General features: G+C 34.6%; 1 protein-coding gene across 6 annotated transcripts in view; it reads left to right on the top strand.

The window, feature by feature from the left end:
• LOC148273376 (uncharacterized) overlaps positions 1-26,673 on the top strand; it is a 182,252-nt gene that overhangs the window by 7,752 nt on the left and 147,827 nt on the right. For 2 of the 6 annotated variants that reach the window (XM_088238785.1, XM_088238780.1), the window contains exon 2: positions 7,711-8,090. In XM_088238785.1, the coding sequence (XP_088094911.1) occupies positions 7,946-8,090 (145 nt within the window). In that variant the 5' untranslated portion in view covers positions 7,711-7,945. Of the gene's footprint in view, positions 1-7,710; positions 8,091-11,635; positions 12,057-26,673 lie in introns of those variants that run through there. The other 4 variants (XM_088238781.1, XM_088238782.1, XM_088238784.1 and 1 more) reach the window with 2 other exon arrangements.

The raw sequence follows: 26,673 nt of genomic DNA, 5'->3' as shown, positions 1-26,673 counted from the left end.
ACCGGCGGCATTCTGATCGATGTTTTGGCCTCAGTGTGTTGACCCATAAGTGAGGGCCGCGCCTTGCTGCGCGCCCTTTTCCTTGACCACTCGCCTTTCGTTGACTTTCGAAAGCGTGGTCTGCCGGAGTCTAGTCCTGATCTTGTGAGATTCGGGCTCCCCCCGTCACAAGCACTCAAGTACTCGGCTGTCCTTGGTTGAAGTCTCATCGTGCGTGATCCCGCAACGTGGCTTCGAGCCACAGTGTCGACTCCCATGGAGTTTACTGTGGCAACTTTTCTTAAGAGCCCCCTGTCGACTCGATCTCGTGATGAGCTGCTTGGCCGCTCCGCCACGTGCACATCTGCAGCACGGCACCATTTTACTGTTGTTGCTCCACAAAGTTCGCCGCAAGATTTTTATCCGAATCTCGCTGGCTGGATAAACTTGTCGGAAGCTCAATTGCGCGCACATCCGTAGCGCGGCTTCGCTCGTCGGTGATTACCCCCCGGGAGTCCCCATTGAGGCTTCTTTCTTCTGGTGAGCTGTTCGGCAGCTCCGCCGCGCGCGCATCCGCAGCGCGGCTCCGTTCAACGGTGTCGGGATTGAATTTAGGGTGCACGGTACCTCCATAGGTAACCGAACCCAAGGCAGTCTCAACTGTCAACTGCCCATCAGAATGTAACACCGGAGGGCCGGTTGACACCATTAGGGTGGCGTAGTCAAGACCGATTAGCATCTGCGGTTTGACTCCACTTCTGCTTGTCAACGCGTTCCTTGCATTCTGATGCGGCAAGTTCATTACTCGCATTGTTCGAGCGTGGACGTCAAATTCCTTGTCCTTGCTCACAATAGTCATTGCAACACGTCTTGAATGTAGCGTGTCCGATTTTCCATTCACGCCGGTAATTTTGAGATTCTCAACATCTCCTGTTGCCCCAATAGCACGGGCGACATTCTCCTCGAGGAGAGTAACTGACGATCCTTCGTCCAGAAGAGCGTGGATTTTCACGATTCCACGCGGACCCTTCAAGGCTATCGGCACGACCTTGAAGGTAATTGGTACATCTGTCCACCTAGTTAACAACACTTGTTCACTCTGCTCGTGGACAAGTTCACTTTGTTCGTTTACGTAATCACTGTTTTCGTACACAGATTCACTTTTTTCGTACACAGGTGCATTTTCCTTCCGGTCACTACGACCCTGGTGGAGCGCTCGATGGTGCCGGCCGCGGCACTCATTACACTTGGCCTCCACGCAGCTGTTTGATTTGTGCCCCGATCCCAGGCACAGGTAACACACATCTTTGGCTCGCATAAATGACCACCTCTCGTTCACTCTTTTCCGCAGAAACTTCTGGCACTGTGACATCTCATGTCCACCGGCCTCACAACACAGGCACTTCCTTTCTTGAGTAAGTAGTACGTGTCTTTCCTGCGCGTATTTCCTCTCTACTCTCGGAGGTTCTGTATTGATACCGATGCAGCCCGCGTTCGGTATTGCCCCAGTCAGCTTGGATAGCCACAGTGCCAAGTCTCTGGGCGTAGCCTTCTGACAGATATCTGCCCGCGACATGATCCACATCATGCGCTCAACCCGTGGCAGCTTTTGCGTCATCTCAGACAGTAGCTTCGGAGAGGAGAGGTGTGTCCCATCGAAGCCTTCCACTGTCGACACGACGTTCCGTATCGCGACTGCAAAGTCAGTCAGTGACTCCAGGGATGCGTTGTCGGCCAGTTTAGGGAGCTTTCTGATCCGCTCCAGCACTCTGTCCACGACGATCTCCGGATGTCCAAAGGCGGCTTCCAGCATCTGCATAATGTCCGGCACGTTTTGCGGATCCACCAGCAACGATGACACAGTGGCCTTGGCCCGTCCTGTGAGGGCTCGTTGCAGGCGGAGAATGTTCTCCGCGTTTGTAAGAGAGCACATCTGTGTCGACTGGTCAAATTGCGCCTTAAATATCCGCCATTCTAGTGGGTCCCCGGAGAATTGTGGCAGATCCCTGGCGCCTGTTTGCCTCGCCATGAACGTGTGCCACTCCGGTTGCTGCCCATATTTTGTCATATGCTCGCCATTGGCACCTGGCGGCATATATTCTGTGGGCAGCCCTTGCTGGGCCCACGTGCTCACTGGGTCACGGTCACCGTAGCCCCCCAATGGTATTGTACGTGCTGCTGCGGGCTCACCTGGCCCGGCAGCGTAGCGTACGGTGGCGTCCTGTCTACGGTTGTAGACAGGTGGCTCCTTGTTTTCCCGACGCTGCACATCGTAGCGGCTCGGGAGTGGTTGCGCTGCCTCGGGGTCATCCATCCTGGCAGCGGGGTGTGTGGCGGCGGCCTCTCTCCCATTGAAGACTCTAGCCGCGCCCTCGGTCGGGTGCCTCCAGACATTCCGGCCCTTCATCGGGCTGTGGTCGTTGTAGCGGTCCGATGGCTGTGCGTGCGCCGCTCCGGTGTCCTCCGGATCAGCGGCGTAGCGTGCAGTGGCTTCTCGTCCAGAGAAGGCTGTGGTTGCGACAGGGCGCCTTCCTAGGGCCCCATCTCTCACCCGGCTGCTGTCGGCGTAGCAGCTCGGCGGAAGTGTGTACGCCGCTCCGGTGTCCTCCGGATCAGCGGCGTAGCATGTGGTGGCTTCTCGTCCAGAGAAGGCTGTGTTTGCGACAGGGCGCCTTCCTAGGGCCCCATCTCTCACCCGGCTGCTGTCGGCGTAGCAGCTCGGCGGAAGTGTGTACGCCGCTCCGGTGTCCTCCGGATCAGCGGCGTAGCGTGTGGTGGCAGCCTTCCTTGCACTGAAGGCTACGTCGGCCCTGGACGCGTCCAAAGGCGGCTTCTGAGCAGGTTCTGACGTCCCGTGTGATGTGAAGCCTCTCGCGTCGTCCTCGGCAGTAGACGTCTGAGGCAGTGCTACGCCTCGACTGGCATCTTCCCTCGCGTTGGCGGCCTTTAGCGTGGCGATGATTTCGTTGAGGCTGTTCACCTGTCTGTTGTGATGCTCCTCACGTTCGGCCATGTGTCGGCGAAGCGTTGCCGACGAGATGGACCGCTCCGAGGGTGAAGATTCCTGGTCCGAGTCCTGTTGTTCCATGGGAGGCCCTTGTTGGGGCTCCTGATGTTCCCGTGAAGGCCCCTGTTGGGGCTCCTGGCGATCCTCCTCGTGCTCCGTGCCGGCGTCTCGACGCGTTCCCGAACGCGTCGACACAGGCGATCTGTTGACCGGCATGCTGTAGCTGTGCTGTAGACTGGAGACCACTGGCGACGATCCTTAGCTCCGAAGGACCAAATGTAACGTACGCGTTACCACGATGAAAGTTTCGCCGGTTCGTCACCCGCGTCTGCCGCAGTCAAGCTTCCCGGCGTAAGTGGGAAGCCGCCCTCCCAGACAGAGCCAAAGACAAAGTCGGAAGGTAGGAGCACAGCTGCGCCGACCGCAAGTCAACCTCAATAGCCCTGAAAAGGACTTTCCACCCGGTCCAAGTGGTGCAGAGAGGCGAAGGCAGTCAGCAGGCAGAGCGGAGCGAAGAGCGAAGTGCAGGAAGGCGAACAGGACGGAGAACGGAATAAAACACGTGTGAACTGTTCAGAGTTAGGAACTCAACTGATTTATTCCTACAAAATAATCGCCTTATAAAGCGGTGCGCGTCGGGCTCCGTGAGTCGGCCATCCCACCCGCGCCGGCTGCCTCGGAGTGGTGGGGGTAGTTCTCCCCCGCCACTCGCTACATGCCGCTGGCCGCAGGTGGCGTAAATACGGGCGCTCAATGCCCGTACGGGCCATTTCGTCGGCAGCCGCGACGCGCGCAACATGACAATACAATACACAATATAGGCAATACAATATAGGCCCTTTTCAGGGCCTTACAAACATGAAATACATAAATACATACATAAAGATTAATCCCTGGCTATATTCCCCCGGTATTACTGAGGCCAGGCTCGAAAGCGAATCATTTATCTTTATTGGGAGCCTAGCGCTCAGTCACACAAATACCGGGTTCCTAGCTACGTTTATTAATTCACACATTTACATATATCATTTACATTACTTTCATTTGTCCATTCTAACGTTCTTTGCGTGTCCGGAACAATAAGCATAAGTGATAAGAATTTCTCACTAAAGTTGTTTATCGTATTCGCGATCACAATGGAACATCCGTGAACACCTAAAATCAAATGTCAAAATATTTACGTTTCGCGACGTATTATCCTGCTGCGCAATCACATATTTAAATTTCACCGATGTAAATATGTAAAATATTCCAAAACTGCTATTTTTATGTATTTATTTATTATTGATTGATTTGGTGTTTATTTTGTAGAACTCCATATTTAAACATATAATATTGGAAATCAAACACTGATTTGAGTCTACTGAACACTTTATTTTATTTTTACAAATATAAAAAATATAAAAACAAAAACTTCGTGACAATTGTTTCGCCTTGTTAAAGTATTTTCAAACGAATGTCACATTCGTTATACTTTTTATATTTGTAAAAATAAAAAAAAGTGTTCAGTAGACTCAAATCAGTGTTTGATTTCTAACAATGTTTGATCCCTAGGGAGTTGTTCATATTTAAATTTATTTCAACAGAGGGAAAACATTTTTGAGAAGGGAGTATGGAAGTCTAGGCATTTACAGGGCTTATGACCTGTCATTGGCTGGTTTAAGTGGCCACTTTACACACTGTGTAACATTCACCATTCTGCCCATGTTTGAACATCCACATTTCCTCAACTCTTCCATATGTTGATTTCTAATATTATAAGTTTATTTATTTATTATTTGTCATGCTATTTATTGCATTTAGCTGGCGGTTTGCAAGCCAAATGCCAAGAAAAGCAGTCGCCATAGTAATTGTAATTTAATTTTCACTTTTTTGTATCAGATACTTCTTAATATTTTGCAAATGCAAAATATTGTATTATTTTTTGTAGTAAACGCCGATTTTTCGCCAGTAAACTGTATTTATTTACGAGTAAAAAAAACTTACCTACACGAGCGTTGACTTAGAGATTACACACGCGTTGACTTATGACTGCGATAACTTAAGCATGTTCGTTTTGGTTCATTGTGATCTCTCAAACGCATAGAATGTTTTTAAGCACGTCAATAGCTATTTGTGATTGAGCTAGTGAGACAAAAAATAAGTACCTAATACTTTTTAATCGAAAGAATTATTCAACAATGTTTTAAATATGTCAAAATATTTGCTGACCGGCTGGATTTCCTCCCTACGGAGTTATTTAGATATATTTTTTTTGCAACAGAGAGGAAAAACATTTTTAAAAAGGAAATATTGAAGTCTGGGCATTTACAGGGCTTATGAGCTGTCATTGGCTGGTTTAAGTGGCCACTTATACACTGCGTAATATTTACAATTATGCCTATGTTTAAACATCCACATCTCCTCAACTCTTCCATCTGTTGACCTTTGTGGAGTAAAAGAGCTGAAACCTTTATCATGTGTGTGAAATTCATTCGGCTGAACCAGTGCGTAAAGTGGCCACTTAAACCAGCCAATAACAAGCCATAAGCCCTGTAAATGCCTAGACTTTCATATCCCCTTCTCAAATTGTTTTTCCAGAGCTGTTGCAACAAATTTAGAAAGAGTTTTTTTTGCAGCGCCAAAAATGAATTCACCTTAATCTGCTATAAATATTGGCTTATTTTTATGTAGATGAAAATGACCGTGCGGACGTTTATAAAACCAACCTGCAATCATTCTCATAATAATGAAACAAAAGTTTTCCTGCTTTCTTGATAATATGATTTAACATAACTAGTACTCAGTATGGAGATTGTAATAATATTATTATGCACTTATCAATGCGGTCGTAAAATTCCCTGGAATTGTGATACGAATTACATTATCTTACTTAGTCAATAAACAACCGCGTACAGAGAATGATTAAAAATCAATTTTAGTTCTTAGTGTGTTATTTGTTTCAATTTAAAGGTTTTCAGTTAATTACGTTTTTCAAAACTAAAATATTTGCCCTATCTGGTAAATAGTTTTGAGCGCCTTGTCGTAAAAATAAATTTATTTCGTCGGGATCGTAGAACAACGACGCATGTGATTTTTTTCAACTTTACGTGAGAGCGGTTTGAAATTTTTTTTGACACTATCTCACAACTCGATAAGCACAAAAGTATATCCGTTGTACTTTGGTTAGTTAGTTACATTTATGTATATTTATTTATGTAAGCCTGAAATATAAATCATTTTGAAACCTTTTCATGTTTAATGTCTCAACTCGATAAGCGCAAAAGCATACCATTTGATACTTGGGTAAGTTATAAATAAATAATACGACAGAGATAGAGAACATTTTAGAAAGGGAATGAACAACAAAGAAAGAAACAGTGTTTTGTCAACAAACATTTGAAAAAACCTAAAATATTGTAAGTTTTGATAAATATTTTTTTTTTAAACCTGGAAAAAAAAACTTTATATAACTTTTTCAATATGAAATATAATAGAAAATATCTCATTTTTCACACATCCGTCGTTATTCTATGATCTTGATGATTTGAGCAGGTACTACTATTAAAGTTTAGGGTTCGATTTCCGGTAAGATAAACCTTAAATATTTACATAATTGCATTATTTCATCATATTTTCATTTTACCAAAGTAAGTGTTAAAATATACATTCCCGGTACCCTCTTTTCAAGCAATTATATATGTCATCTTATAATATGATATTATTTCAAGTAATTAAAAATATGTAAGATATTCAATTCCGCTCTACCACAATTTGTTTCTCATTTTCTTACGAGTTTATAAATTTTTTTTTTACGATTAAAAGAAAATGCCATCAAATTAAAATTAACTACTTGCTCTTATATAAATTAAAAATGAATACGAGTATCTTGGACTTTATCAATTTTCTTTAAAAATGTATCGTATTATCAGCGTTATGATTTTTTAAAGTTTTGTATTTCTGAAATTGATCCGCATCTCAAGTCCTCTTCCGCTTCTTCTCAGTTAGTTCTGCCAATTGGTCCATTCTGCCAATAGAATTTATTTATTTATTTGACGGACTTATGCAGTCCATTCTAACGATGGTAAATGCAATTTCTTATAAGAGATACAGTCACTAATAAAATAAAATACAACTAAATAAAATTAAAGCTAGGAAAAAGAAGCATTGAAAGCAGTAAATGTTTATAATAAAAAAACGCGAATCTTTTGTGAAAAAATATATTTTTTAAAAAAATAACCGTTCAATCAAAAACATTGTTTTTGCAATGTGCGGATCTGAAAAGAGGCCACACCACCTTTAAAACGAAGTGGATTGGGCTTTCAATGCCGATGGTCCGTTGACGGAAAGTAAACCGGAAATCTTCCACAACTCTCTTATCATTGGTTGATTCGAAAGAACTAGTGGCGTCATGGAAAGAAATTCGATTTTATTGAATTTTAAAATTTTTTTTTTACCTTCAACATTCTTCGAGGTACAATTTAATTCCCGAATTTTTACCGCGATTAAGAATTCATTTTTTATCTCCAATTTCCCGTAAAGCTGAACTTCTTCATTTTAAACCTTTGTAAATAGAGTTTTGACAGTTAATTTGTCTCCTCTTTGGCAGGTAGTGTTATTATTTTACTATGTTATATATCATATGGTAAAGTGTTTATGATTATAATATAATATATATTAGTTTTTATTTCGTTTTACCCCTTTATAATTTTTTTTATGAAAATATAAATTTTATGTTTTTTTAGTTGCTTTACTTGAGAAATCAAACTTCTTTATGCATTTAAGTATCACATAAGTTGAGAAATATAAGAAAAAAACTATGATATGTTGTTCAACGGACTATACAATATTTTGGAACTGTGAAAACAACTTGATTCGGTCAAGTGTAGCATACCCGTACATTCTTTTCGAGATTTATTGCTTGGAATAATTGGCGACAAACATTAGTTTCCCAATGTGTTGGCTCCGGCCGCCCAAGATATGATCGCGCTGGTGATGTGCCTGATGATGAAGATCTTCGAGTGCTCCTCAAGACGAAAGTGTGGCAGGGGCAGCCCCATTAGATGCGAGTGTAAGGCGGGCAGAAGAAGGCGGAGTGGGCCCCGCCCCAGTAGGCCGAGAGGAGGTAAGCTCAATACTGTATTCTAGATAACAATAACCAACGCATTTTAACTTCATTTTGTCTAAATCTAGGTAGGTACTGGATGAAACCCAAAAATTAGATTGAGAAGGATATTCAAACGTAAGCACAATGGTGAATGGTACACTGCATCAATGTAAAGTACCTACCTAATCACAAAAAAACAAATTATACCCTGTTCAACGAGACTGGCCCTCGTTACACGTACTCGCCACGAGCCCAATGCGAGAAATACGGCCCGTCTAGACATTCAAGGGTGTAATATCGAACTAAAAAATATTTTAATGACTGGAAATAATTTAAATTATTAAAACTGTTATTTTCAAATAATCAGTTAACATTTTTTATCCACATTGTTTATGTTTGCAATACTTGTATACCTACATTTTTGTTTATTAAAATATATCAATATTTAATTATACCTACAAATATATACTATTAACAATAAGGCTCTAACAGCTAATTGAGTATATTGCCATCATAATGTTTCTACAAAAGAGTGAGAAGAGAAGATAGAACGACACACAGCAAAAAAAGAAAAAATGGTCCATTCATGCATATTTTGTACATATACGTTTGAAATTAAAAATCAGTGACAAACTGTTGATTTCCAACAAATTTTAAAATAAAATTATCATCTTGAAAGCCTTATCCGCACCTGATGGAACATAAGGTGCTGTAAGATTAAATAAATGCAGCTTATCGCAACTATTTACTATAAAGTATGGCGGTCGATCTCACGCTTCAGGTTCTAGATTAATAATGATAAAATATTATAGTGTGATACGACCACTGAATAGATAATACACGATACGACCCATTAAACAATAGTTTCATATTGACCATCCCAGGAATTCAACCCGGAGCTTCTATCCAATGGCAAACGGTCCATATAAGCGATTATGCACAGCTTACCATTATATTTTATTATCGATATTAATATTTTATTTTAATAGTATTTATGGAAAAATAAAAATATTATTGCCAGCGATTGTATTATACTCGAAAAATAAATTTTAAAGAAGATTTTTTTTAAATGAATAAAAATAGTTTTAGCTCTTGTGTGACTGTGATGTCACTAGTCTACATATTATGATACAGGAATTGATATGTATCTCTTATTTTTTTAAATGATTAAGTTATATTTTTCGTAATCCTCAAATGGACATTTTCACACCGGATTTGAAAAGTAAAATTTGTATAAATATGCGGGATTTTGGTAAAAATAATCTTTTTCTATTTTATTAATTTTAAATATATATTTTTTAAAACAAATGCCAATAACATAAGCCTAGTATTAAGTACATGTATTTTCATGTTCATTTTGTAAAGAAGTTCTCCGTCTCGGTCAATATAAATTATTTATTAATTTTAACATTGTAAAGTACATTGAACCAAGTTGTGGTCCCGTGGCTAGTGTCGCAAACTCACGGTCACTGGTCAAAAATTCGAACCCCAGTCTACCACATTTTAAAAATTTATTTATTAATTAAAAATAACATTTATTTACAATTTAAATGACTTTTATGGCTTTTATTTTGAAATAAATAATGATTACGTGTGATATAAAGAACAAAAATTAAAAAAAGAATCACTTAAAAAAATATATAAAGAATTAAACATAAATTATATGCATTTAATTACAGACATAATAAATTTTGCAAATAAAAAGAACCATTGGAATTAACAGAAAATAATACAATTTTTTTATTTTCTCATTTCTTTATTTATACATATATTTTACAAAAATAATAATAACGTTTCCGTGACTCATTGGGCCTTACTTATAAACCCGGTTAAAGGTTACGCCTAGGCATAGTGGTGGAATAAGAATGACTAACGTAAGTTTATACCAGGTTTATAAGTCAGGCCCTATGAGGCCAAGAGCCTTTCAATTATTTTTATTATTTTTTTTTAAAGGAATAACCCGCTAAGCCTCTATTTTGAGGCTTGTCAGCAGGTGGGATAGAGGGGATATGGAAGGAGGTAATGAAAAATACACCACAACACCCAGACCCATTGAGAAAAAACCTTTCTTGGATTTTTTTCTTGCAACTGGCGGGAATCGAACCCGCGACGCCAATTTCACAGATGGCCGTCGAAGAAAAGCACATACAATAAATCAAATCATTTAATGAATTAGTGAATTTGATTATCATTTTCTAGTAGCGAATTAATTAAACCAGTTAAATGACCCCCGAAAGCATTTTGTTTTTATTAATCACCCGAATAAAAATATTAAGAAAAAAATAACATAATATAATTAAAAAATAAGATAGATTAAATAATGTATTTTGAGACGTGACTGGTTTATTGTTGTATAACTGCTAATTTTATAAAAAAAGGACTGATTTTTTTTATTAATTTTATTTTGAATTACATCACGGAACTTAAGAAAAATCACATTTCAATTTTTGTATTCTCATCGGGAATCGAACCCGGAACCTTTGGAGTGTGAGTTAAGCGTCTCGACCACTACAGCACGGAGGCCGCCAATATTTTTTAAATTATGCATTTGGTTAATTGTATTAACATTTCTAAGGTAAGGTGTTCAGTCTTACGGTCCAGATGCCAGTCCAAGGACAGTGAAATATTGCGGTCAACCACCTTTAAAAAAATTCTCGTTGACCCTGCCAGAAATTGAACTCGGGACCTCAAACGCGGCGGAGAAACGTGCCAACCATTACACTACGACGCGGCCGTACCTCCACTCAATATCCTTTTTTAAGATTTTTACCTGAGAGTAGCCATCGAGAGAAAATATTTATCCGGGGTTCTGGTTCAATTTCGAACAAATAACTGTATTCTTCATTCGCCTGGACACGGAATGTACAGTAAAACTTTAACTATTCGGATTAATGGGTGACAGATATTATTGCTTTTGAAATATTACAGCGAATGGAATCACATGAAAAACTTAGTTAAACATGAGCAAAGTTAATTGCGCAATCAAATTAAAATTAAAAACATCTCTACTTTTTATTTCATAATAACGAACTGAATATTTGAAATTCCGGATGGCTGGAGTTCGGATAAACAGAGTTCTACTGTGTTTACTTTACATATTATTATTAATAAATTTTGCTAAAAATATGTATATTTAGTTTAGTTTGGTATTAATGAATTCCTTTTTATATAGATAACTTAACGTATATAAAACATGTTGACGAAAAAAATGACATGTACATAAACAAAAAGCAATACACAGTATTATACTTAGGTAAGGTGCATTTATATATTGATTTACGAATACTTGCAAATGCTTTCTTAGCCGTAGAAAAGAAATGACGTTTATTGAAGTGCACATACAATATCTATTTCATATACATCCAACCGTTAAAACAGTATGTTAAAGGAAAATTAAATCATGATTTACTTATTAAAATAAACAGTTTTTCTCTGAAATTTACGTAGATTTATGTAATATTTTAAAATCTGAGCAAGTTAGCGCTCTTTTTCCCCTACCGGCCGGTCCCCGAATCACGCAATTCGCATTACAATTTGCGGCGTACTTCACTCCGAATAAAATCATTGCTTGAAGTCTGTTGTGCGCGTCTGTCATGTCGTCGGTTTGATCAAAATAATAATAGAAACCATTTAATTAAATCCTGGATGAATCGTAATACTTTATGTGTTGAATAATCGCTATAACAGTTTTAATTTGTACGTCGGCGGCGAAATTCTCGGGAACTCGTTTATTTGAGAAATAATCATTAAAAAAAGTCCATACTTGACAGCTGTGTAATCAAAGTGAAATTTGCAGTACCAAAATAAATAATGTACCGCCAAAATGTGATTGTTACAGTGTGATGTGATGCATAAAGCTAAATCTGTTACTATCTGCAGATTGATCTTCATTTTGTGAAGTCAAATAAAAATCAAAGGTGCGAGTGTCATTATGTTCGATGGTTAAAATGCGTTTCTTTAATTCCACCAGAGATCAACAGAACGGTATGTTAATAAATTATTTTTTTATGTTTATTCATGCAATTATTAAGCAAAATTAAAAAACACTTTCTATTTCACCACTTCTAATTGGGCTCTAGTTTTTATTGCGCATTTGTTTTGTGCGGAATTAAGATATAGGTACTTATTTTTAATTTGATAGTCTGAACATCCATAAGGATAGCGATCAATGAATGTAAGAAATTCATGAAATGTGCACTTTATTCATAATATTACTTGATAACTATTCACGAAAAAAAATAGCAATTAAAAATATTCACTGTAATAATCTAGGACTATTTTGTATTATATTTTTAAGTATTTATTTGAAAACGTTAATTATTTAAAATTTAAGATGTATTTTTGACTTATTTCACGAAATGTGCACTTTATTTATAATATTACTTAATTACTATTCATGAAAAAAAAGCAATTAAAAATATTCACTATAATAATCTAGAACTATTTTGTATTATATTTTTAAGTGTTAATTTAAAAACGTTAATTATTTAAAATTTAAGATGTATTTTTAACTTATCCGGGTATCGTTAAAGAAATTTGAGTAAATAGCCATTGATTATGATAAAATTATAAATAAACTTATCAGTGAAACTTCTGGGTCTAGTTTTACTTTTTATTATTTTGACCAGCGAGCGCTTTCGCCTAAGTAGGCATCTTCAAGGCTGGTGAATTGTTTACAACATTTACAGTTTTTATACTATTCTTAACATATTTTGGATTAACTATGGAGTTTTATTAAGAAATATCAACAAAAAACATCAATATTATAAATATTTATTATTTAATTGTTTATAAAAATGTACCTATTTTTTTTTTAAGCAAATTTTAATATTTTTGTGGTTAATATATATTTATATTTTGTTTTAAGAGATTGCCATTTGCAATGAGTCCGCCATTTAACCATATATACCGTTATTTTCTTATATTGTATGCTTCACACTGTAAATTATGAGAGATCTATTATTTTTATTATATATTTAATTTGTATACATTTTTACTTAGGTACGTCTAACGTTCTATTGATGCCAAATTTAATGTCAACCTAATTCCCTTTCCGCACCTAATGAAGGTAAGATAATCAGTATCGCGCTTCAGGTAACAGTACAGGGACTATGAAATATTTTTAGTGTAAAAACACCCTTTTAAATAAATACTTCGAATCGAACCTGAGACCTCTTGCATGGTAGGCAAACGCGCTGACCATTACACTACGAGGCCAACAAAATTTAGAACATAAAAAAAAATTCGGGATTATACCTATTATTTACTAAAATATTTTTCTACTGTTAGTCAGTAGGTGTCGCAGTTTTTTTTCAAATTGGCTTCTATAAATCTGGTTGAAATGACCCTTGAAATTATTGTCTTCAAATGAGTAATGTTAGGTTTTAAAATTATGATTAAGTAATCAATTATTTATTTTCTTATTAAATTTAGGCTGATTAATACCAATATTTGATAACTTAGTGTCAATAAGTTTACAAACCAATGGCAATGACTAATGTAATATTGTGAGGTCATACAATTTCATTGAAGCGAATCATAAATATTATGATTGTGGGTTTACTTATAGTAAATATCTCCTACATACTTATAAGGATGCATATATTTATAATAATCGCGGCCCAGGAGCTACAACAGCTCAATTCGGGACTTAAATATATATATATATATATATATATATATAGATATATTTAAAAGCACATATTCAGAACAATAAAGAAACAATGCAAGTTTAACACCTTTCCATTTTACCTGCAATGTTTTCTTAGTGAGGTTTTTTGTACCTAATACCCATATTTATTTTTTTTTCGTAAATATATCAGTGGTCACTTTGTAATTATGTTATGAACACCGACCGTGGTTATACCCCTATTCTAATTATTCATAACAATTTTGATCGTGCCATGTTTTTCTCGGCTTGCCACAGTTTTTACATCCAGCGACGTTCGTGCAGAATTTTTTTCAGGAGTTATTTCGTCGTACATTTGCTCATCGTGCCAAATCGTGTGGCCGTTGCCAAAGTGCAAATCTGCATTTAGGCTAGTTTTACCCATATTACTTTATATTATGCATTAATATACCTCTATAAAGAACAGTAGGCATAAAAAACGCTCTTGAAATGCATCATTAACCTTCCTTTTCAACTCAAACTGCATTTACTTACCTCCGAGCACATTCGTTTTCAGCGATAAGTATATGTTTAGACAATTTAAAAAATAATTTAAGGAAGCGTTTTTTTTTCAAAATACTTTTTAATACACTATTCTTATCCCCATCTAAAGTCGACAGATCCTTTTTTAAATTGCTCAAAAAATCATTTGGACGCTGACACTGGGCTAGATTGATTGTAGAATTTAACCCAAATAATTAGTACGTATTTTATAAAAAGTACATTTCTACCTAATAAGTCTTGATTTTGAATAATGTTTTGAATAATTGAAAATTTTGAATAATTGAAAATTTTGAATAATTTTGAGTAATATTGTTTTAAACCGTTAAACGGCCTCCGTGGTGTAGTGGTCAGGACGCTTGACTCACTCACGGAAGGTTCCGGGTTCGATTCCCGGCGAGAACACAAAAATTCAAAGTGATTTTTCTCAAGCCTGGGTTGTTTTGTGATGTAATTCACCACTGTACTTGGGCCTCCTGGCCTGTTGTGGTGCGAAAAAAATCAAATCAAATAAATAAATGAATTTTGATTAATTATTAAATACTGTTTTAAATTGAAATTGAAATTAAAAAATGTTAAAACTCAATTATATATATATATATTATACATTTATGTTAACATATTACAACAGAGATGATGAACGTTTTAGAGTAGGTAATATAGAAGTCTTGGCATCTTCAGGGCTTATGACCTGTCATTGTCTGGTTTAAGTGGTCACTTTACACACATTCACCATTCTGCCCATATTTGAACATCTATATTCCTTGAATTATTTCATCTGTTGATGTTTGTGAAGTTAAAGAGTTGAAACCTTTATTTATGCGGGTGAGATTCATCTGATTGAATTATTTCACCTACATACTAGGCAACGCCTGAAAATATATGCTGTATAATTTTTTTAATATAAATTTTGTATAGTTTTTATAGGTTTATTTTTTTTAATAAATCTTGGGTATAAGGAAATTTATATTTAAAAAATATATATATATATTAATCCAAATATGTTAGTACTATAAATGTTTGTAAAATGCAGATTTGCCGTTTATGTTAATAAAATAAAATATATATAAGACACTTTCAATAAAAAAAAACCTCTAATAGAAAACCTAATTTTCCGTTTTATAAACCAAACCTACTTTGTTTTATTTTAATACGAAACACGCCACGATATTTTTTCATTAAAATTTTTGAATCTTGAAAAAAATTTTTTTCTCCTGAAAATCTGTTTTACATTTTTTTTATGGGCGATGAAAATAAATTATCTTATTATTGAGTTATACTTATGTACTTACCTTTCGTTGTAATTGGTTATTAGCAATCAACATTATTACCCTTATCATTTCCACCTAAGGTGGTATTGAGGTTTTTATAAGTAATGTCACGTACCACCGTACCAGTCGACTTTGTTCACAACTTATATACGAGTACATAGACATGTATATAATTGAGCATTAATTGGTGTCAAGAATCAATTTAGACCTAATAAGTATAATATACAGGGTACAGACTAGACCAAAGCTGAAATATATCTACCTAGTATAATGGTGTAACTGAATGTATGTATTTTAGTCATTAAATCTAATTCGTGTAATTTCTTATTTATTAAAAACATGGAAGTTTTACTTAAAATATTAACTTCATTTATTAAAAGGACGTACCTTTTTCTTATTTATTTATATATCAACGGTTCAAAAACCTTTTACAATATTTTTTTTTACAGAAATAATCACAGCAGTGAACGATTCATGATGTAATATATAATATGAAGTATAATAGAATAATTAAAACTAAACAACCCAGTGAAAGTAAAATATAAAAATAAAAAAAAACAAAAAAGTAAAAAAGAAATATAGTGTGTAAAGTGGCCACTTAAATCAGCCATTGACATGTCATAAGCCCTTTAGATGCTTAGACTTCTATATTACAAATTTATTTAATTTAATTAATTAATTAAATTAATTTAATTATTATAAATTTCAATATTAAAAGTTTTTTCGGACGAAAAATATAGTCATTCTTTATTAATTACGTGTAAGCGTGTATTTATTGCTAGATAAGGAATACTTAATGAGCCTTACTTATAAACTTGGTATAAAGTTAAACCAAGGCATAATGCTAAAATACGGATGGGGGATACCATCCTTATTGTAGTGGTAGAATGTAGTAGAATGATGATAGGATAGTATTCATGCATTCTATGTCATTCTAACACTATGCCTAGACTTTTATACCAGGTTATAAAAGTATGGAAAATAAAAAAATAAATGAATCTGAAAACTCTATTCTCTTTATAGTAACACAAATAATTAGGCGGTTTTAAGTTTTCAGAAAATTTTGAATTAGAAAATGTATAGATCATAAAATTAATAATTACTAAATACAAACAATTTTGTCGATCTCGTATTAAGTGGTCAGCGTGTATGCCTACCGTGCAAGAGGTCTCAGGTTCGATTGCCGACATATGGTTGACATGAAATATTTATATGAAAATGTGTTTTTCACTAGAATAATTCATAGTACCTGGCCTGATACCTGAAGCGTAAGACTGATATCTTACCTTTATCTAACAAAAAATATCAAAATACACCGAGATTGGTATACCAATGCAGTGCCCTATTCACCATTAGATGTGGAAAAGGGTAGAATGAATGAATGAAATATATACAATATTAAAAAAGTGGTCGAAATGTCCAAAATTAGTCAAATAAAATGTCTGTAATTTTGTTTCGATATTTTATAAAATTTTGTACTTTATTTTGATTGCATTTTCTATTTTAAAACAATCTGATTCAATTTATCCCACTCAGTATTTACTTTTATATGATTGAAAATATATTCGGTACAAGGTACAAGAGGTTTTCTGCTTCGTTGTGTTATAATATTCTAATAACGTTTCACCTGTGACTTATCGTTCAGAATCCATAACGGTCGTGGAAACACATTTAATGTGTGAGTTTATATTTAAATCTAATATTAAGAAACGATTGCACGCGTGCACACGCACCTTTATATTATTATAACACGCCACATAAATTATATAGCTGCGTAATATAATACATACCGACACTAGATGTTGGGGTGATGAGGGCTGACAGTGGTGGGGGTAGTTAGGGGTAGTTTCCTTTCGGGGGAAGAAAACCCCGTGACTCACTCAGAGGGACCTTCACACCCTTAGTCCCGGTTTTCCCCATATTGCTCTTCGAATTATCAACATTTAACATTACTGCATCCTATGTGCGAATGCGTAAAAAATCTCAATCAATTCTACATCTAAGTTATCCAAAGCTTTCAAACGAACAGCTCGTTTTTGTACCACGCAAAATAATAGTATTTTTTGGTAACTGCATAATTAAGTCTGATGAAATATTTTTCGTGGGGTTATCCCGATTCCTAACAGGGAAGCATTTCGTTAAGATTTCAGTACACGCAGAAAGGGTATTTTTTTATTTTTGTGTCGTCTTAAACACTTTATGGTGGTTGTGAAACATTTTGACTGAGTGCCCTTTAGTTATTGTGATCTACAAAGGTTCGACTGTTTTAAAGGCCAGACGCCCTCGCAATATGGAACAAGGAACAGTTTTCCTCATATTATATGGTTGTTGTGGTATTTGATTAGTGTGTAAAGAATAACTGAAATTAAAATTAATGGTGTTTTTTTTTTAAATACTGTGATCTTAAAATTAAAGTGCATCAAAATATTTGAAATAATAAATAACTAGAAGGTACGTTGAACTAAGTACTTTTTCGATTCTGCTTAATATAAGTTTAATTGTACGTTAGTGCTTTTTTTCCCTTTACTTGGGCCTTCTACCAAAACATGGTAATATTAGCCAAAAACAAGTTTCATTAATTTACAATAAACATAAGAACAACACAAACAGAAAGGAATAACAATACAGGTACAAACAATAGAAATCAAAAATAAATGTACGAGAATAATATTTAAAAAATCGAACATAAATTGAAGAGAAATAACCCACCAAAATCCTGATAGCGCTCATTTAACAGAAAAGAAAAACTCACAATTATATCTATAAAGAAAGATAAAACTTAACAACTAGAAAAATTACAACAAAATAATCAAAATAATAACAAACATAATCTTATAATAATGATAATTTTTATCAATTAAAAAGAATAAACGCAAGGGAGAAATAATAAAGTTAAAATATTTTACATAAACCTAGAAATGTAAGAGAAGTTTATTGTGAAAAACAAAGAATCGAATAAAACATAATATTATTTTTATGGAACAAATATAACAAATCGTAATAAGAAACAGTGAAAACAAAATTGATCAATAGTAGGTGCTTGTTATAAGGGTCTAGGATACCTATGTACTTTGTTATTTTATATTAAAAAAATATAATTATCGACAGGTAGGCATTTACTTATTGTAAATCAATTCAACTATGAAAACATTTTCCATCCAATTGAGTAAATACCTGCCTATTTATTTTCCACTACAAATACTTGCCGTAGTATATTTCAATCTCATTTAAGTAAACGTCATTAAGTACCTATTACCTGAAAATTTAGTCATGATCTCTACAAGAAATATATTTTTCTGATTTACAGACGATGAAAATGATAGACATTTCTTTACTAAAACTGCTGACTAAGAAAATTATACCTTTTTGGAGAAATCGAGCGTGAAATATCTAATGACTACCTTATGCCAGAATCAAGATTTTGTTATATAAGATAAATGATTTTATTGAGGCATTTAGCAATACAGGTTAGATAATGTTCGTAACCAACTTTCTTCCGTGTATTATTTCTATTTGAGCCCTTTCCAAACTGTTGAAAAATTCACATTTTTATATTTGAAGCGCTGACCTCGGTTATTTATTATAATTAAAATGAAAATCTTTGATTTTAACCAATTAAAAAAATAAAACCGACCGGTTTCGATGCTCCACGAGCTTCATGGTATTTTTTGTTGTTTTTTAAAGGAATAACCCGCTTAGCCTCTATTTTGAGGCTTGTCAGCAGGTGGGATAGATGGGATATAGAAGGAAGTATACTTTATATATATTTAAATATATAGCGCTATTTTTATGAAAATCACCTCAAAGGCGCCTAATGAATATGATCCAATTTTATTTTTAACAGTGGTTTTACTACTAAATATTATATTTGTAAGATAAGGGAGTTTGTGTAGCTTCGAAAGCGATCGGTAAAAAAATAAGTGGTTAAAAAAGAAGTGGTTTTATCTTATTTTAATGGTTAAAAAAATATTTCAGTTGAATGAACTTGTACGAGAATAAGGTTTTCATAACTAACTAGCAAGATAAAGTGGGCTGTCGCCGACTGTTACATGCTAGAATAGTCGGCCCCTCGGGTCTCATTCTATCGGCCCCCCGGGCATCGATTCATCGCCTCTGCGGGCTTAAGTTAGCCCTTCGTGCCTCGGTTGATTAGAATCCTAAAAATATCGCAATTTATTTTTGTTCGTAGCAACCAAAATGTAATAAATATTAATAATGCTCAAAATAATTCTACCAGAACCACACAACATGTTCAGATTATGTCAAATATCCATACAAAAGGTTAGGTTGTAAACGATTAAAATGTAAAAATGAATAACTATAATTCTAAATAATCATCTCGATAAAAGACATTAACGACTTTCGAATTTTTCGACTTCGTAGTTTTACATTACTATCCCTGATCTTACCGACGCGTCATCAGTCCATAGAAAGTAATGTGCCGCAGTACCAAACCATTAAAAAAAATATATCGACGTCATCGCAATAATTAATATTATATTCACTAGCAGCATTAAGCTTATGCATTGTGTTTTAAAATTTGAAAATATAAATGTGAAACATGTGTACATTTATGTGTGCGTCTAGGGTCTAAGCGGTTTTTGAACGTTTTGAACATCCGAGCGTGCACCAATCACCTTTTCGAAAAGGTTATGCCATTTCTCCACAGCTTGGCTTATCAGGAAGTTATTCCTGGGGTTGGATGTTTCGAAGGCAGTGTTCAATTTTAATGAATGACCTCCGAGATGACTGCTACTATTCATAGTAATCATTGCTGTGTCAAGATTTTGAATGTCACAATCAAGTCAACGTTGCTTCCATCAAATCTAACATAAAAGATTTTTGTATAAATGACAAATGTTTGATTTAAATCAAAACAAATATTTGCGTACTTGGTACTTGAGTACCTATTTTCTTTCGTCCGCAGCACTTTTAATTGCGTCTTGTGTTCAATAGTGCAGGAAATAATAGATAAAGGTGAACATACAATATCTGTTTGATAACGAATATTGTTGCATCAGATGCGTTGTCAGTTTGCATTGCATGTTTGTGTCTAATATTTACTCCCACGGATGTCTTTAGATTATAGTACAAACATAAATGATCTTCATACATAATGTACATAATATGATAATGTAATGCATTCCTCCTTTAAATATCTCCAACGTTAGAATATATTATCGCTAAGTATTGTAAAAATTAAGTCATTCATAATTTTCTTTCGTGATTCCAAGCCCTTGATTACAATAGAAGAGTAAGAGAATTCGTCATTATCATTTCTCTATCTGCACCTAATGGTGCATTAGGCACTGCATTGGTACACCAACCGTAGCTTACCTCGATTGTTTTTTTTTGTAACGTGAGAGTGCGAACGTTCCAGGGAATATGAAATGTTGATGTGTAAAAACACTATTTTAAAATACAGTAGAACTCCGTTTATTTGAACTTCAATCATCCGGATTGTCAAATATTCGGATCGTTATCAGGAAATAAAATAGTAAAAGACGCGTCTTCGTCAAAGCGAATAACTTTGCTGGAAATGTTTAAGTAAGTTTTTAATAAAATTCCAATTCGCTGTGTCATTTTAAAAGCAGTAAAAAAGTAAATGTTGAGTTTTCTTTTAAAACATTGCCTTGATTTCATTATTAATCCAACTATTCGGATTTCTGCATATCCGGATAACGTCTGGCACTAATTAATCCGCATAGTTGGAGTGTAGTATGTCGGGAATCGAACAAACACGCTTTCTTAATATACCACGCGGTGCATGAAGATATAAAATGTTTTTGCGGTTTATCAAAAACACCATGTAGGTATGTATGTTTTCTCTTTTATCACTGGAGGCTTTAGTATTATGAAGCGAAAATCGCTTCTAAGAACCGCATCAGGCGAACATAATAAAATTTTGTTTACATATTAGATTTATTACCGAGTTTGATAGAGATTGTGACGTCATCACCGGTGACGCACCGCAGCATCCCCTATCTCGTTCCCCCTCTCTCTCGCCGTTTCTGTCTTCTATTACCTCAATGGATATTTTTAGAATTAGGGGGTGTTTTAAAATTAAAACCGCGTAAAGTTTATACTTAGGACATCTCCGGAAAAATCAAATATATAAAAGTTGCTTTAATGGACATGCAGCATTCGGAAACTTTACTTGGATTTTTCCTCGTACAAAAGTATATTACGATTACTATATTTACCCTATACCGCGATATACTTTTGTATTAAATCATTTCTATCGGCTTTTGAAAAAAAAACATATATTTCAACAACTGACATAAACATTTTAATTTACATCACATGCTACTTGCAATGCAAAAAAAATCAAGGAAGTATTTTTTTAGTTCATTCAAACATGTTTAAGCTTACTATTTACTTTTTATTCTGGTCACTCATTATACAATGTCAAATAATAAAATGAGTTTTTAGACTCTTTTTTCCCCGCATTGGTCATGTATCTTTTTTATACCTGGTTTTATATTTTTATTTTTATTTTATTTGATTTATCTCATTAATTTATTGTTTTGTGGGTGAATACTGCAACATTACCTATGTACTATTGATTTAGTCAACTAGAATTTCGTACTTTGTACTCGTATTTCTAAGTTTTTAATAATGCTAGAATTAATCGTATATGTAGGTAGATCTGTCAATAATATTTTTTTATAATATATATATATATATATTTTTTTTAAATATTTTTTTTTGTACAACAACAGGCCAGGAGACCTAAGTACGGTTGTGAATTACATCACAGAACGCCCAGGCTTAAGAAATATCACTTTTTTTTTGTGTTCTCACCGGGAATCGAACCCGGAACCTTCCGTGTGTGAGTCAAGCGTCTTGACCACTGCACCACGGAGGCCATTGATATTCTGGTCATTGATAATCACATGACGCATACATTTGTATTTTTTGACCGTGCAAAAAACCTGTTAATTTGTGATTGAAATCCTTATTCTTGACTCAAATAGGCATTGAGTTTATTGTCAAGGAATAGGGTTAAACTTGATTGAAGTTAAGGGTGTTGACTGAACGGAAATCCCCCCTATACCGGAATAACAGGGAGGGTAAAACGGAATTGCGATGCGCGACATAGATGTTTTCACGCCTAAAATCGTTATATTTACTCTTCTGAGCGATTTACACAGTTTCTTACAAAAATAAACCTTGCAGAGAAAAAATCTCCTACTAACTCTACCTGCTTTCAAAACTGACCGTCCCGGATTCTTTTCAATGTATTTTTTCTGGAGATTATTTGGCGTCTGCAATACTTCCAAGTCCCTGTTATTAAAAATGAAAAATACGATACCCTTGTGAAATAATTATTTCTGATATTTATTTTTAATACTAAATCCTTTTTTTTTTTTTCACCTCGCGTTTTATTGGTTAGTTACGTTTGGTTTCACTGAATTCTCAAATATCATTATTAGTTAAATTTGCTCCAATAAAAAAAAAAAAACATACTTTTCCCCTGGGTTGATTATTTATAGCATTTTATCTAATAATTTATGTAAAATGATGTCTTTATTCTAGATTATTTTATATTTCCTGGATTCGTACCAAAGCGAAAGACTGATCATTTTACTTTCATGTAACAAAAATGATCAAGATACATGCGTTTGATGTAGCAATTCCGCGCCCTATGCATCGTTAGGTGCGGAAAAGGAATGACGATGACTACTCCCCACAATACGAAAACTGCTTTAATAATACTGTTGTCAAAATATTGATAGTGAAAATTTTTATGTATACTATTGTATACCTGTGTATATTTTTAATATATTATTTATAAATCATATAATACAAAATATATTATAATGTATTATTCAAATGTATTACATTCCCAGGGCCCGTATTACAATGAGAAGATAACATTTATCTTCAATTTTAAAATACTCATCAATCTATAATGTAAAATTAAATTTTCACGATTTTTTTTTCTTAACAGTTCAATTACAGGTTACAGACGAAGATATTTTTAATTTTCATACAAAAATACACATTTTCTACCGAATTGTCACCTCAATGTCATATGATCAAATTCAACCAATAATGACGCCGAAAATTTACTCCGCGTTCCATACTAAATGAAACTTTAAAGTAGTTTTTATTTATATTTTAAATAGACTTTGTGATAAAAAGTGGCCACTTAAAAACGATTATAAACTTGAATAAATCACAGTTCAAGCATTTTTTTTTTCTTGAACATGATTTTTGACAATTACCAAGACGGTATGCGCAACTTATTTATCTACCAAGTTATTACAAAGCCGGTTTTTTTACATATCGGTACGTACACACAGGAAAATAGCAAAACAGATGAAAAAGAAAATATGTATCATAAAAATAAATGTATTTTTTATGATGGCAATGTTTTTGCGGCTAGATGCTCTTAAATGTTATTAAGGCAGCACCTTGCTCCTGCATCTAGCCGCTCGGATTCAAAACTGGCAGTTATCTCAGAATTAATTCTACTTCAAAATTTACTTATTTCTCTTTCTATTTTAAATAGGCTTTTAAGAAAAATCTGGCTACCTCAGAACGATTAAAAAAGAAATAAATTGTAATTTAAGCAAAAATTGTTCGGTGGAAGAAAATTTTTACGTTCATTGAGAAGATATGTGTACCGTCGGTACATATCAATGTACCTACCTCAAAACTTGAAGATAATCGCGGTCCAGGAGTTACTACAATTCAATGAGAGATTGAAATAATATTAACATAATCAGAACACCAATAAAGCAAAGAAAGTTTAACGTAAGAGAATTCAGCATTTTATGATGATGAGCTTTATAATTTGTCTGCATTTATATCGCTCGGGGAATAGTGAAGCGGGCCTAGTAAGGTCATATTACGTCACCAAATACCAGGTACACCTTATAGCTTTAACTTGACAGGTTTCATCGCTAAGTCAAATTACTCTACGGATTACCTCTAGTGCTCGTAAGAAGGTATCACGCGTGGTTTCCTATGTGTATGGCGCAATAGCATATCATTACAGCATGGTATAAAAATCCCATGACTCTGTCCCTTTTGAATGAGGTAGATAGGACTGTGTCCGAATGAAACAGATATTAATCCCCACCAAAATTTCTACTGCACCGCCTTATTAGGAATTCTTAAGGTGTATCAAAAAACAGTATTCCGCAGTGATATATGAGGGTTTTAAAAATGACGTTTGAATATAAAAAAATAGTGTTATTCTTAAATAATTTTCAAAATCTGGACCACTCTAGTGTTATACGAGGATTTATTTTATTTATTTATTCATATTTTTTGCTTACAAACTATAATTAATAATAAAAATAATGTGACCTCACTGGGGTTTCCCGTGCCGAGGACACTTAACAATTTACTTTTTTTAAATTACATTTGAGAATATACAAAGAAGACTAACTTAAAAAAAAACAAAGATAATTAACAAATATTCAGACAGTTTTAAAAACAAGGTATTTATGTACATCTTTTTTATTTATATTGCAAAACACACAATGAAAATAACAAAAACCTAACATAACATAAGATATACACTCGTGGAGCAGTTGATTCAATATTGGTATGGGCGGATGAGACAATCCATTTTACTTCTATTAGCTCCACTATCCATTTTTTTATAGCCTCTTTAAATATTTTCTCGCTACTAATTGTTTTAATAGATAGTGGAAGTAGGTATAGATTTTAATTGAATAATACTCAAAATCCCTTTGTCCGAAAGTGGTTTTAGTTTGTATTTGTTTGAGTTGTGTATGTGTTGAGGATCTAGTCTAAAGATTTTTGAAGATGATTTTTTTTCGGGTATTGTTCATTACGATGTGTTACAAAAAGTTATGTTTTTTCTTGACTCGCCACCGGAGAAAAAAGTGACGTTAGGAACTGTGTAACTGTGAACACTAATTTTACCTTTCCGTTTGGATTTGGACGATACGTGTGAAATAGGCCTTTCGCTTTTTGTTTTGCTAGTCTAGGGACAAGCAGGTAAAATAGTTTGCTGAAAAACTCATTGAAATAAATCGTCATATTGGTGAAGAAAACTGAACCGTAATATTTATTTATTTAACTTTTTGTACATAATGTAAATTGTACATTGGCAGGCTTGTTGCCAAATGGCAATTTCTTCCAACCAACTAAAATTAAAAGTTTTATTTATAGATTTCAAATTACAAAACATATTCAATAGAAAATGAAAATGCTAAAGATATGCAAAAATAGAAATAACTGTATTTGTATATAAATAACCTTAAATCAATATTATTACTCAACGAAAAAAAGGAATCAAGAGGAAAGAGGAAAGGAGGAGAGATTAAATAAGGAAAATAACACGTTTCTTCAGATGTGATTTAAACAGAAATACTCTAGTAACATCTTTGATAGTGGATGGGAGATGATTCCACAGTCGAGCCGCGGGAGACTAAATGAGTAAGAGAAGAAAGAGGAATTGTGGATGTTTAGTAAAAAGGTGCCTTGAAAATTAGAACGAATAGGTAAACCATGAATTGATAAGCGTTGAATTTTTTCACTGAGGTATATAGGTGCGTTTGGACTATGAAGTACGGTGAACATCAGTGAGAGGGAGTGATAGTCTCTCCACTGTCCAATTTTGAGCCATTTTAGTTGCCTACGATAATAAGAAATGTGATCACATTTTCTAAGACCAAATATATACCTTATGCACGTATTCTAAAGTCGTTTAAGTTTATCGAGTCGCTCACAGCTTAAATCAGTCATGAAAACATCAGCGTAATCTAGAATGGGTAGTAGTAATGCTTGTGCGAGTGAGCATTTGTTATCATGGGTAAGAATTTTTGCAACCTTCTAAGTGAGTGTAGACTGAACAATATTTTGCGGCTTACTTTATTAGCATAAGCTCGCCAGCATAAATGTTCATCCATTAGTACTCCTAGATTTTTTTATAGATTTGCTGTATTGGATATTGGTACCATATATAGGTTTGAGAAAAATGACTCAAGTTTATTAATCTTAGTATCGACATTGGATATCCTCCTAAAATAAAAAAAACGTTTTAAACTAGTTTGTTTCAATGGATATACTAGGTATTTTTCTCTTAGGTCTTTTTTCCTCTAAGACAACTAAATATTTCATGTCAACTTTACCGGAAATCGAACCCGAGACCTGACGCATTGTCGTCAAATACACA

This window comes from Micrasema longulum, unplaced genomic scaffold (assembly GCF_059751315.1).
Source record: "Micrasema longulum isolate JH-2025_06_02 unplaced genomic scaffold, ASM5975131v1 h1tg001969l, whole genome shotgun sequence".
Taxonomy (NCBI): domain Eukaryota; kingdom Metazoa; phylum Arthropoda; class Insecta; order Trichoptera; family Brachycentridae; genus Micrasema; species Micrasema longulum.
The sequence above is the reverse complement of the archived record's forward strand: the minus strand, read 5'-3'. Positions and strand labels throughout refer to the sequence as shown.